The following is a 12,296-nucleotide window of genomic DNA, read 5'->3' on the forward strand; positions in this document are numbered from 1 at the left end:
CTGTCTCATTCTTACTGTATCATTTGTATAAGGTAGAAATGACAAATAAAAGCTACTCTAGTCTACTCCAAGACATAGATTAATTGGTGCATATTCTGTTTTCTGCCAATCAGCCAATCTTTAGTCCATCCTAACATGTTACCACACCATGAACTTTTATTTTCTGCAATAACCTTTGATGTAGCAACTTATCAAAGTTGAGTGTCAGAATTATTTCAGCTTCAGAATAATCTGTAAATTATGTATTGCTATTTGTGTAGTCCTTGAAAAGGGGCCAGAAATTTACATTCACTTGTCAGTCTTCAGAAAAGCAAAAATTTTGATTGACTTCTGGAACACCAGAACTAGTTGGTTTTAAAATGTCAGAACTTGTGGCCTTCAAGACGAAAGATGCACTGATTAGCAGGACAATACATTCTGCAATGCGTTTTTGTAAACAGCTCATCTTGTCCTGTCACAGGAAATGCATGTTTTTATAACAAAACAGAGCCCTGTACTCAATACGATACAGAATTTTAAGTTAATTGCAGGACAATACACTAAGAGAAATAGTACCAATTGTTGCAAAGGGTTAAATAGAAAATAATTAAATTTGTAAAAGCAGGGAGCAAATGCAATGCTAATATCGACAGACATCTACCTCCATGGTTAATCAAAAAGCAGCAAAAACAGTCTGGTCAAAATAACAGTGATACATCTCTAGCACACTACATTTTCTTCTCACTTGTAGACACAGATTGTTGTGCTAACTAGGTTGAACACAGCCGATTCCACTAATTATTTTTGCAATATGTACACGCACTGAATTTCAATTTGTGTGGGACACATATTGAATCAACGAATCTCTACAGAGCAGATGGAGGCCATTCGGTCCATCGAGTCTGCAACGTCCCTCGAAGACCGCTCTCATCGGCTCCATTCGATCCTCGTATCCCCACAGGGAATTTTTAGCTCCATAGCTAATCCACTTAACCTGCATATCCCAGAACAGTGCGGGCCAATTTAGCAATATATTTTGGGACTATTCAACATTGTATGACTGTAGTCGTTATTTAATTCGATCATAACATGCTTGATATAAATTCAATGGACTAAAGGTGCAAAACCATTTTGGTTGCAAGCTAAACTTTATCGACTATTAAAATTATTATAGGAGAGCCAGTATAAATTTCAACGAATTGGACAGATCCAAATTTTATCTTGTTTTCCTTGGAACGTGCCTCAAGCAGGATGCCTCCTAAATGCAACAGTTTTGAGGAGAAAGGAAATGGATTCATGAGCTTACAGTCATGGATAGAATGTTAGGCGAAGGTATTAGGTGGTTCAACCCGAAAGCAGTAAACCATCTGACAATGGGTTCAACTTCAGTTCCGAAAGAAAGACGTGCGTTTGTAAAACACCTTTTCTCGACCATGAGGTGTCCCAAACCAATGAAGTACTTTGGAATTGTTAGGGGCTGTTGTCGGCTGGAAATGGGGCAGTCAGCTTGCACTGAGTTAAGGAGCAGTGAGACAACGGCCAAGCTGCTTTGGGGATGTCGACCGAGAAAGTGAAGGTTTAGGCAGGGGACACCAGGGAAAGACTCAGTCCCTCTGCTTTCCTCCAACAAGCGGCAGTGGGATCCTGCCTCTGGGAGGATTTAAGATCCGATGGGAAATACAACACCCCTGACAGCGCAGCACTCCTTGGGCACTGTGATGACAACCTGTGCATGGAGCAGTGCGTCTTAAGCTCCTGGTAGAAGATAACCCTTTGAAAAGTCCTGTTGGCTTTTGACAGAGTTTTCAACTCACCCACAGTTGCAAATCTCGCAGATGCACTTTCGGGTCATTATTGACGTTGGTATTTAGCTGTCGTGTTTTGCACACACACTCACATATATATATGTATATATATATATGTATAAATAAATCTATATAAATATAATTTGTCTGCAGGTCATGGCTGTCAGCATGGCAGGCGAGAAGTGGTTGTGAAGTGGCCAGTGTCTGCGCTCAGCGCCGCTGCCTCGATTGTGTCGGGGCCGTCTCCAGGGACGCCGCCGTCACCCGGCAACCGTCACCCGGCAACAGCGCGGCGCCGGAGCGACGTCAGAGGTCAGAGGGCATAGGCCCGAGCAGGCGCCGTGGAGCCTGACTGTCATCGTCACGCCGCTGCTCGTGTCGGCTGACCTGCCCCGGTGAGTGCGGCCCTCTGTCACCTTCACTGGAACACTGCCACCGCCTCGGGGGCGGGGAGGAGGTACTGGCGATCAGCGTTCCTCTCCCCATCTCCTTCAACACCTGCCCCACTCCACACTCTCCCTGCCCTCTGCCAATTCCCCCTGGACCCAGCCCCTTCCCTCTACCCCGACCCTCTACACTCCCCCTCCCCTTCCCTCTACCCCGACCCTCTACACTCCCCCTCCCCTTCCCTCTACCCCGACCCTCTACACTCCCCCTCCCCTGACCCTCTACCCCGACCCTCTACACTCCCCCTCCCCTTCCCTCTACCCCGACCCTCTACACTCCCCCTCCCCTTCCCTCTACCCCGACCCTCTACACTCCCCCTCCCCTGACCCTCTACCCCGACCCTCTACACTCCCCCTCCCCTGACCCTCTACCCCGACCCTCTACACTCTACCCTCCCCCTCCCCTGACCCTCTACCCCTTCCCTCTACCCCGACCCTTTATCCTCCCCCTCCCCTGACCCTTTGCCCCTTCCCTCTATCCCTGACCCTTTGCCCCTCCCCCTCCTCTGACCCTTTACCCCTTCCCTCTATCCCTGACTCTTTACCCCTCCCCCTCCCCCTCCCCCTCCCCCTCCCCCTCCCTTGATGCTTTACCCCTTCCCTCAACCCATGATGCCTTACCCCTCCCCCTTCCTGACACTTTGCCCCTTCCCTCTACCCTGACCCTTTGCCCCTCCCCTGACCCTTTACCCCTTCCCTCTATCTCTGACCCTTTACCCCTTCCCTCTACCCCTGACGCTTTACCCCTTCCCTCTACCCCTGACGCTTTACCCCTCCCCCTCCCCGACCCTTTGCCCCTTCCCTCTACCCCCTTGACTCTTCACCCCTCTCCTGACCCTTTGCCCCTTCCCTCTACCCCTCCCCTGACCCTTTACTCCTCCCCCGAGGATTTTGTGGTGGAGGAGGCCCAGGGCTTGCATGTCCTTGGCAGAGTGGGAGCGGGAGCTGGAGCTGAAGTGGTAGGATACAGGGTGGTGGGATTGTTTTGTGTGTGTGTCCCAGAGATCTTCCCTGAAAACAGTCTGTGAGTTGGTATCCCCAGTGTAGAGGAGACCATATTAAGAGCAGTGACACAGTGGATGAGGTGTTTACATGTGCAGGAAATCTCTGCTGTATGTGGAAAGATCCTTTGGGGTATTGTGGTTCTGTTCGCCGAGCTGGAAGTTCTTGTTGCAGACGTTTCGCCCCCCGGCTAGGTGACATCATCAGTGCTCTGGAGCCTCCTGCGAAGCGCTTCTTTGATGTTTCTTCCGGTATTTATGGTGGTCTGTCCTTGCCGCTTCCGGGTGTCAGTTTCAGCTGTCCGCTGTAGTGGTTGGTATATTGGGTCCAGGCCGATGCGTTTGTTGATGGAGTTTGTGGATGAATGCCATGCCTCTAGGAATTCCCTGGCTGTTCTCTGTCTGGCTTGCCCTATGATGGTAGTGTTTTCCATGTCGAATTCATGTTGCAACATGAATTCGACTGGGAAAACACTACCGTCATAAGGCAAGCCAGACAGAGAACAGCCAGGGAATTCCTAGAGGCATGGCATTCATCCACAAACTCCATCAACAAACGCATCGGCCTGGACCCAATATACCAACCACTACAGCGGACAGCTGAAACTGACACCCGGAAGCGGCAAGGACAGACCACCATAAATACCGGAAGAAACATCAAAGAAGCGCTTCGCAGGAGGCTCCAGAGCACTGATGATGTCGCCTAGCCAGGGGACGAAACGTTTGCAACAAGAACTTCCAGCTCGGCGAACAGAACCACAACAACGAGCACCCGAGCTACAAATCTTCGCACAAACCTTGAATCCTTTGGGGTCTTGGATGGAGGTGAGGATGGAGGTATGGGTGCAGGTTTTCACCTCTTGCGGTAGTAAGAGAAGGTCCAGTGAGTGGCTGGTAAGTTCGTAGGGGGTGTGCACCTAACAAGGGAGTAGTGGAGGGAATGGTCTCTGTGGAATGCAGATTGGGGTGGGGAGGAAAATATATCTGTGGTGGTGGGGCCTGACTGTAGGTGGCAGAAATGGCATAGGATAATGGAGACGAGTAGGGTAGAAGGTGTTTGATCCTTGTTGTGGTTGGAGGGATGGGGTTCAAAGACGGTAGTGTGGGAAGTGGAGGAGATGCACTGGAAGGCATGGTTGATCATTGCTAGAAAGGGAAATTGCAGTCTTTGAAGTAGGAGACCATTTGGGATGTCCTAGAGTGGAATTGCTCATCCTGGAAGCAGATATGGCAGACGTGGAGGAATTGAGAGTACAGGATAGTGTTTTTACTGGTGGGGGTTAAAGTAAGTGTAGACCAAGTAACTGTGGGAGTCAGTTGATTTTTAGTTGATGTCTGTGTTCAGTCGGTCACCGGATATAAGATGAAGAGATCCAAGAAGGAGAGGGAGATGTCCAAGTTGATCCAGGTGAACTTGAGGTCAGAGCGGAAGTTGGACCAACTCTGACATCTCCCTCCCTTCCTGGAAACACCTTCCAACTTGACCTCTGCTGCCACCAGGAGTACTGGGCCTTGCTCACCACCAAATCCAAGCCACCCGACAACTGGAGGAAGAGTGCCTCATATTCCACCTTGGGTCCCTCCAACGGCATCAATGTCAACTTGGCGCTGCCTTCTTGAACTGTCCATTTTCCTCCCCACCTATCCACTCTACCCTCCCCTTCGACTGATCACTATCATCCCCCTCCTGCATCTATCTGTTGCCTTCCCAGCTACCTCCCCCAACCCTCACCCTCCTACTTATCTCTCAGCCTCCTTCCCTGTCCCTTCTGCATTCCTGATGAAGGGACTATGCCCAAAATGTTGATTCTCCTCCTTGTATGCTGCCTGACCTGCTGTACTTTTCCAGTGCCACACTTTTCTCCTCTGATCTCAAGTATTTACAGTCCTCACTTTCTCTCTTATTATGAATGTTGTCACCAATAGACAACTTAGTGTGTGTAATTGAAGGATAGGCATGAACTGTGTATAACTCATCTGCTCTTTAAAATACTGAAGACAATGCACTGTTATTCCAAAGACTTACAATAGTTTCTGAGTGAGATACATTATCATTCTATGAACATTTGCAAAAAATATCCTCTGATATGTATGATATTGTATTACTTAATTTCGCTAATCTACACCTGTAATTGCAAACCCATCCTCACTGATTCTGGCAACTTCATTTATTTGCTACTTGCTAGTTTTCTGCAGCCTCTAATCTTTCAGCACTTTAAGAGTTTTAAGCATTCTTAAGAGTAAGGACTTGACAACCTGGAGTGCTGTATTATCACCTTCACTTATAGTACAGGTCCACAATCCTTTATCCAAAATCCTTGGGGCTAGTTGTTTATTGCAATTTAGAACTTTTCCGATTTTGGAATAAATGACATTTTCACAGTAAAATAAAAAAAAGTTACTGAACAACAGACCCACGTGTGACTAGTACGAGTGCTGAGACACAATTGATGCCTGCCAGTGTTGGGCCACGCTGACACATCACATTTGAGTGGCGTGGGTCAAGTGAATATTGAGTTGGGTCAGCTGTTCGCACGCCAAACAACCTTGTAATGCAGAAAAAAGACTTCACGAAAAGACTTCGAATTTTGGATAAAGGATGGTGAACCTATATTTGGCATTCTGAATGTAAAACATAACACATTAATTGTCCAAGCTAAATGTTCTAATGGAATGGTACTGTACTATCATTTTCTTTGTATATTATTCCAGAATCAAATTCACAATGGGTCATACTAATTTGGAAAATATTGTCGATCTACAAAAGAATACTGCCAACATCCGGAATATCTGTATTGTAGCTCATGTGGACCATGGTAACAGTTCTCTTTGTTTTGTTTTTACGTTATTACCCTTTCAAAATTTGTTTAGATATGAATTTGTGTGAGGAGAAGGCCCTCATTCCATGACATGACTTGCTGTGGGTGTCTTTGGCTGGGTCAGCATTTATTGCTCATCCCTAGTTGCTGTTTAAAAGTGGTAGTCTCCCTACTCCATATTCAACGCCCAGCTACTCTAGAGATTCGGATTAATCTCTGATCAAAATAATTTAAAGAAACCTACTCTGAGGAACTCAGGTGTTTGTGGTACAGTGTTAGTGTCCTTACCTCTGAGCCAGGAGATCTGGATTCAAGTCCTACCTGCTCCAGTGTTGTCATAATACATCCAAACGGGTTTATTAAAAATATCTACCATGAGGAACTACTGTTGAGATGTCCTGGAGCTGAATTTTTTTTCTGAGGATAGGTCACTGGACTTGAAATGTGAACTCTGATTTTTCTCTATCGATGCTGCCTGACCTAGTGAGTTTCTCAGCACTTTCTTTTGTTTCAGATTTCCAGCATCTGTAGATTTTTTTTGTTTTATTTTAGCAGCCTTGGTGTCAACAGCTGTCACTCTCACCTCATTTTGGAATTCAGCTCTTCTGTTCATGTTTGCTGTAAGGTTGTAATTTGTTCAGAAGTTGAATAACCTCAGCAAAATTCAAACTGAACATGAATGAGCAGATTACTGCTAAGCAAGGGCTGATTGATAGCCCTATTGGTAACATCTTTGATTACTGATGATTGAGAGTAGATTGATAGATGCTGATTGTCTGGTTTGGATTTGTGCTGCTTTTTGTGAATATGATAAACCTGGGCAATCTTCCACATTGTCAGGAAGGTGTCAGTGTCGAAGCTGTACTGGAATGGATTGTCTAGAGACATGTCAAGTTTTGGAGCACACATTGCTTTTCTTTATTCATTCAGGAGATATTGGTATTGCTGGAAGGGACAGCATTTATTGCCTATCCCTACTTACCCTTGAAAAGGTAGAGAATTGAGGAATGTTGTCAGGGTCACAGCCTTTGTGCTATCTACTGCCTCCAGCTGTTTCTTGATGCTATGTGGAGTGAATTGATTTGGCTGAAAGCTGGTGTCTGTGACACTGTGGACCTATGGGTGAGGCCAAGATGGATCATCCATTTGGTACTTTTGGCAGAAAATTGTTACAAATGCCTAATCTATGGGGGGAGTCTCTGTCTTCTGCTTACACGTATGAGTAGTGTTTTAAAATATTTTTTCATACTTGTTTGGTTTTATGAATGTAGCATACTGCAACTGTTAACATTGCTTATTTTGAAGCACATTTAGTCAAAATACTGGGTGTTTGTCAAACTCATTGAGCGGATGCAATGACATGACGTTTCTTGGGAACACTTAAAGCTATGCTTTATATATGCTTGTACATTTTGATATGTGGTGCAATATTCACTCATTAGTGTTTTTGAAGTTATTGATTGTATTGCTGTTTCACAATGAGTTTGATAGGAATTGTGGATTTGAACCTCTAGAGTTTGCTTTTGAGACGTTCTACTCCATGTTATAAAAATTGCACAGACTCCTAAAAAAAACACAATGATTTATTGTTTTTAAACAAAAACTATAATGAATAGGAAAGGTTTAGAGGCATATGGGTAAAATGCTGGCAAATGGGACTAGATTTATTTAGGATATCCAGTTGGCATGGATGAGTTGGACGGAAGGGTCCGTTTCCGTGCTGTATATCTCTATGAAAATATAAAATTAAATCAGTTTAAGAAATCGGGGGAAAAAAAATGAAATATACGTTAGCATTAAAGGATAAGTTAGGATCATGGAATCCCTGCAGTGCAGAACAAGGCCATTTGGTCCATCGAGTCTGCACTATCCCTCGGAAGAGCGTCTCATCCAGACCTAGTACCCCATCTTATCGCTGTAAACCTTCATTTCCCAAGGCTGCTCCATCGTACTTAAGCGTTTCTCCCAGACGGGCATATGCCTTAGGTGGGGGAAAAAAGTGTTCCAGACACCCCAGGTAACCTAATTAGAATTATTTCAGTAGCAATGGTAACAATATGGGTACAATTAAGAAATCAAATTTTAGACTGTGTTGGAATTTTGTGCAGGGCTCCAGGGTAGCATGTGTGATGTAAGCCCCTTAACTGAGATTAAATAAACATATAGTTTAGGCAGAGTAGTTTTATTGGGGATGTTAATATTCATATGGATTCGAATATAGAAACATAGAAGATAGGAGCAGGTGGAGGCCATTCAGCACTTTGAGCTGCTCTGCCATTTGTCATGATCATGGCTGACCATCCAACTCAATAGCCCAATCCTGCTTTCTCCCTATAGCCTTTGATCCCACTTACCCCAAGTGCTATATCTAGCCACGTCTTGGATACATTCAATGTTTTGACAGCAACTACATCCTGTGGAAATGAATTCCACAGGCTCACCACTCTTTGGGTGAAGAAATGTCTCCTCATCTCCATCCTAAATGGTCCACCCCAAATCCTCAGACCGTGACCCTTGGTTCTGGACAGCCATTATCAGGAACATCCTCCCTATATCTGCCCTGTCTAGTCCTGTTCAACCTCGATTGAGTTCAGAAAATATTTACAAGGATGTAGCCAGGATTAGAATGTTATGAATTTAATTTGCATTCTTGGAATCTAAGATAATTTAGAAAGAAAAACCCATTTTGTAGGACAATGATACTGGGCATGTTAGCTGAGCGAGGTTACCTCATGACCTTTTCCACATAGTTTAGACTAGTATCTCATTATGATGTACTAGCCAAAGCAATTGACCATTTGGTCTGGCTTGATCAAGCTTTTCCACTTGTGAATGTAGCTTAATTGGTCAAGCATACTCAGACGTGGCAATTATTTTCTCTTCCTCTACAAACTATTGCTGCTTGTCTGATAAAAGGACATGTGGCTTTTTTTTTGTAATTTTAATACCAAATTCTGTATAAAGACAGTTTTTTTGCAAGGGTGGTGTGGGGGGGGGGGGGGGGGGGGTGGTGGGGTAGCCTGAGAGAGCTCTTAGGTGTCAGATCTGGTCTTGCTACTCCGCTAATGTTTTAGAACCTTAGCTCAAGCTTGGCTTGTAGATATCTGTGTTATAGTAGAACATTGCCATTGGTAAATAAAGGTAATAATTTAAACTAAACTGTCTGTAAGAGTTTTATATTCCTGACTACCACAGAGTACGATCTTGGGACGAACCAAGAGAGGCTTACGGGTCAAGTCCATCAGGGATTCCCTGAGCTGTACCAAAGAGGTACTTTAACAACCTCCTGTGCTGCAATGAAAAAGTCTTGGCCTGTCTAGCCAATTTTTATAACTCCACCTTCCCATTCATAGCAACATCCTGTTAAATCTTTTCTGAACCCTCTCTAGGTTAATAATATCCTTCCTATAATAGGGTGACTAGAACTGCACGCAGTGTTCCAGAAGAGGCATCACCAATGTCCTGTACAACCTTAACATGACATTCCTACTCCTAGGCTCAAAGGTCTGAGCAATGAAGGCAAGCATGCTAAATGCCTTTTCAACACACTCTATCCACCTGTGATGCAAATGACTTTTTGAACGCCTTAACTTAATCCGCCTCCACCACACCTCCGAGTTGTACATTCAAGATCCTAACTACCAGTGTAAAAAGTAGTGTTTTTGCACCTCGCATTTGTTTCTTTTGCACAATAGTTCATATCCCCTTCTCATTCCCCCACTACCCTATACACTAACATTGTCCCCATCTGTGTTTAAACAATTATTGTCTGCCATTAATTGGTCTGTAATGATATAGGTCATTAAATTATCGTGACCCAGTGCAGAAAATGCTAAGAGGCTTCTGCGGTGCAGCGTAGTGACCCTGTCTCTGAGCCAAAAGGCCTACCTACTCCGAAGGTGTGTAATAACATCTCTGAACAAGTAAACTAGAAAATATCAGGAAAGCTGATCTTGTGGGCTCTTGTAACACAGTGGTAGTGTCTTTACCTCTGGGTTGGGAGGCCCAAGTTCAGTGTAGGTTATATTCTTTATTTTAGAGTTGGGTATTATTAATAATAATAGGTGAATTGGATACGGATTTTTGTGTTGAATATAGTTCTAGAGTGTCGGTGACTTTTATCTTAGCTGTTTCTTTTTCCTGTATTCAACACCAAATGCTTTCTGGTTGTGGAAATTGAATTATTTCCTGATTTTTGTATTGTTGGTAAATGATAAGAAGGACTATGTATTCTTTTGTAAAGTTGCCTTTCTCTCTTGCATCCCCACAGAAAATAATCAGGAAATTATTAGTATGATATCTACCATGAGCCACTGTTAGGATCACAAGTTGATTATCAAAACCATTGGTTTTTCACAATGCCCTTGGAATGGAATTTCTTAAAATCACTGCATTCTACCTTCAAAATATCATCTTTCTTGACCCATGCATTAAGCCATTCTACTGCCAAAACCTTCTGCTACACAGTTATCATCCTCTGACCCAACTATTCTATTGCTATCGAAGCCAATGTCTCATCTTTCATCCTCCATAAACTGAAGCATGACCAGAAATCTGCTACCCATATCTTAACTTGCACCAATTCCTGTTCACCCAAACCCCTGTACTTGCTAATATACATTAACTACCAGTTGCCGAACATTGTCATATTTAAACCTATCTAAGGCATCTTTGTCCTGATCTGTAACCTCCTGTAGCCTTCTGAGAACTTGGTTTCCTTCTGATTCTGATCTATTGTGTATCATCAAAATTCTTTTGCTCCACCATTGACAGTACCTTGAACTGTTTAGTATATGCTCTAAAAGCAACATTCTTCTCTCCTGCTTTGGTCCTGTGCGGTGCCTTGGACACGTTAAAGGCATTATAAAATCAAACTTTGTCATTTATTTAAGTGATTAATTTATATATTTAGAAATGTCCATGCTTTCTTTTATTATTTTTTAATGGTTTACTTCTGTTTGAAATGAACTTCACTTTTTGTACCTAATATGAATTGTGTTTTATATCTTTAGGAAAAACCACATTAGCTGATAGCCTTATTGCTAGCAATGGGATCATTTCTAATCGACTTGCAGGAAAGGTAAGCTATGACAAATTATGCCTATTATTTTCAAGAGGCGGTTTCATCTGAACAATTACTTTGTCAATAATAGATTTAAAATAACTGTTTTCTGATATTTCTGCTTTATCATGGGACACTTGTCCCATGGGATCACTGGTGATCATTTATTGTCCATCCCTAATTGCCCTTCAGAATGTGATGGTGAGCAGTTTACCCGATGCAGGTACAAGTTATGCTGTTACGGAAGGAGTTTGAGGATTTTGCCTTGTGATAGTGAAGGAACAGGGATTATACTTCCAAGTCAGGATGGTATGTGGCACCTTGCATTTATCTGAATTAAACTCCATCTGCCACTTCTCAGCCCATTGGCCCATCTGATCAAGATCCCGTTGTAATCTGAGGTAACCTTCTTCGCTGTCCACGACACCTCCAATTTTGGTGTCATCTGCAAACTTGCTAACTCTTATGCTCATTCTTCTTAAATTTTCAGTTGCTTCTCCCTCCTTATTCTACCAGTATACTTAACTCATCTGATGGCCATAAAAAAATAAAAAGAGATTCTTTATATTTCCCTTTTTTAATGTACTTCTTTGTAATTCTTTTTAGTTGCAACTTGTTATGTTCCAGTTAAAATGTGATATCTGGAGAGTGGTGGACACTCTCAAAGCATAAAAATAAATGGACTTTGTCTGGTATTGTAAGCTAATGCAACGGATTCAGAAAAAATGCAATAAGAGTGAAATGCTATTTTAAAATGTTTTATTAAGTATAATAAGTGTTACATTAAATTTTTTTGTAAAATGAATTGATTGTACTAAGCATGTGTTTTCCCAATTTTTTTTTAGTTGCGGTACATGGACAGCCGAGAAGATGAGCAGCTCCGTGGAATCACAATGAAATCCAGTTCTATTTCATTGCATTTCACTATGGGTAAGCAATTTCAAAAACCTAAACATTACAGAAATGCACGGTAGATATTGAAAGATATTTCCACCTTTTCGAGAGTCTAGGACCAGAAGGCATAATCTTAGCCTAGGGGGTTACACATTTAAGATGCAAGTGAGGAATCTGTATCAGAGGGTTGTGAATCTGTGGGCAGTAGAGGCTGGGTCCTTGAGTATATTCAAGGCTGAGATAGCCATCTTATTAATCATGAAGGGAATCAAGGGTTTTGGGGAAGAGGT

At 43.2% G+C, this 12,296-nt stretch overlaps 1 protein-coding gene across 2 annotated transcripts in view; it reads left to right on the forward strand.

Moving 5' to 3' along the window:
- Window positions 1-2,111: 2,111 nt before the first annotated feature.
- Window positions 2,112-12,296, forward strand: part of efl1 (elongation factor like GTPase 1) — a 267,202-nt gene continuing 257,017 nt past the window's right edge. The window contains exons 1-4 of one of the 2 annotated variants that reach the window (XM_060853105.1): window positions 2,112-2,241; window positions 5,944-6,047; window positions 11,063-11,130; window positions 11,958-12,042. In XM_060853105.1, coding sequence (XP_060709088.1) covers window positions 5,957-6,047; window positions 11,063-11,130; window positions 11,958-12,042 — 244 coding nt within the window. In that variant the 5' untranslated portion in view covers window positions 2,112-2,241; window positions 5,944-5,956. The remainder of the gene's footprint in view (window positions 2,242-5,943; window positions 6,048-11,062; window positions 11,131-11,957; window positions 12,043-12,296) is intronic. The other variant, XM_060853106.1, reaches the window with a different exon arrangement.

This window comes from Hemiscyllium ocellatum, chromosome 39 (genome assembly GCF_020745735.1).
Source record: "Hemiscyllium ocellatum isolate sHemOce1 chromosome 39, sHemOce1.pat.X.cur, whole genome shotgun sequence".
Taxonomy (NCBI): domain Eukaryota; kingdom Metazoa; phylum Chordata; class Chondrichthyes; order Orectolobiformes; family Hemiscylliidae; genus Hemiscyllium; species Hemiscyllium ocellatum.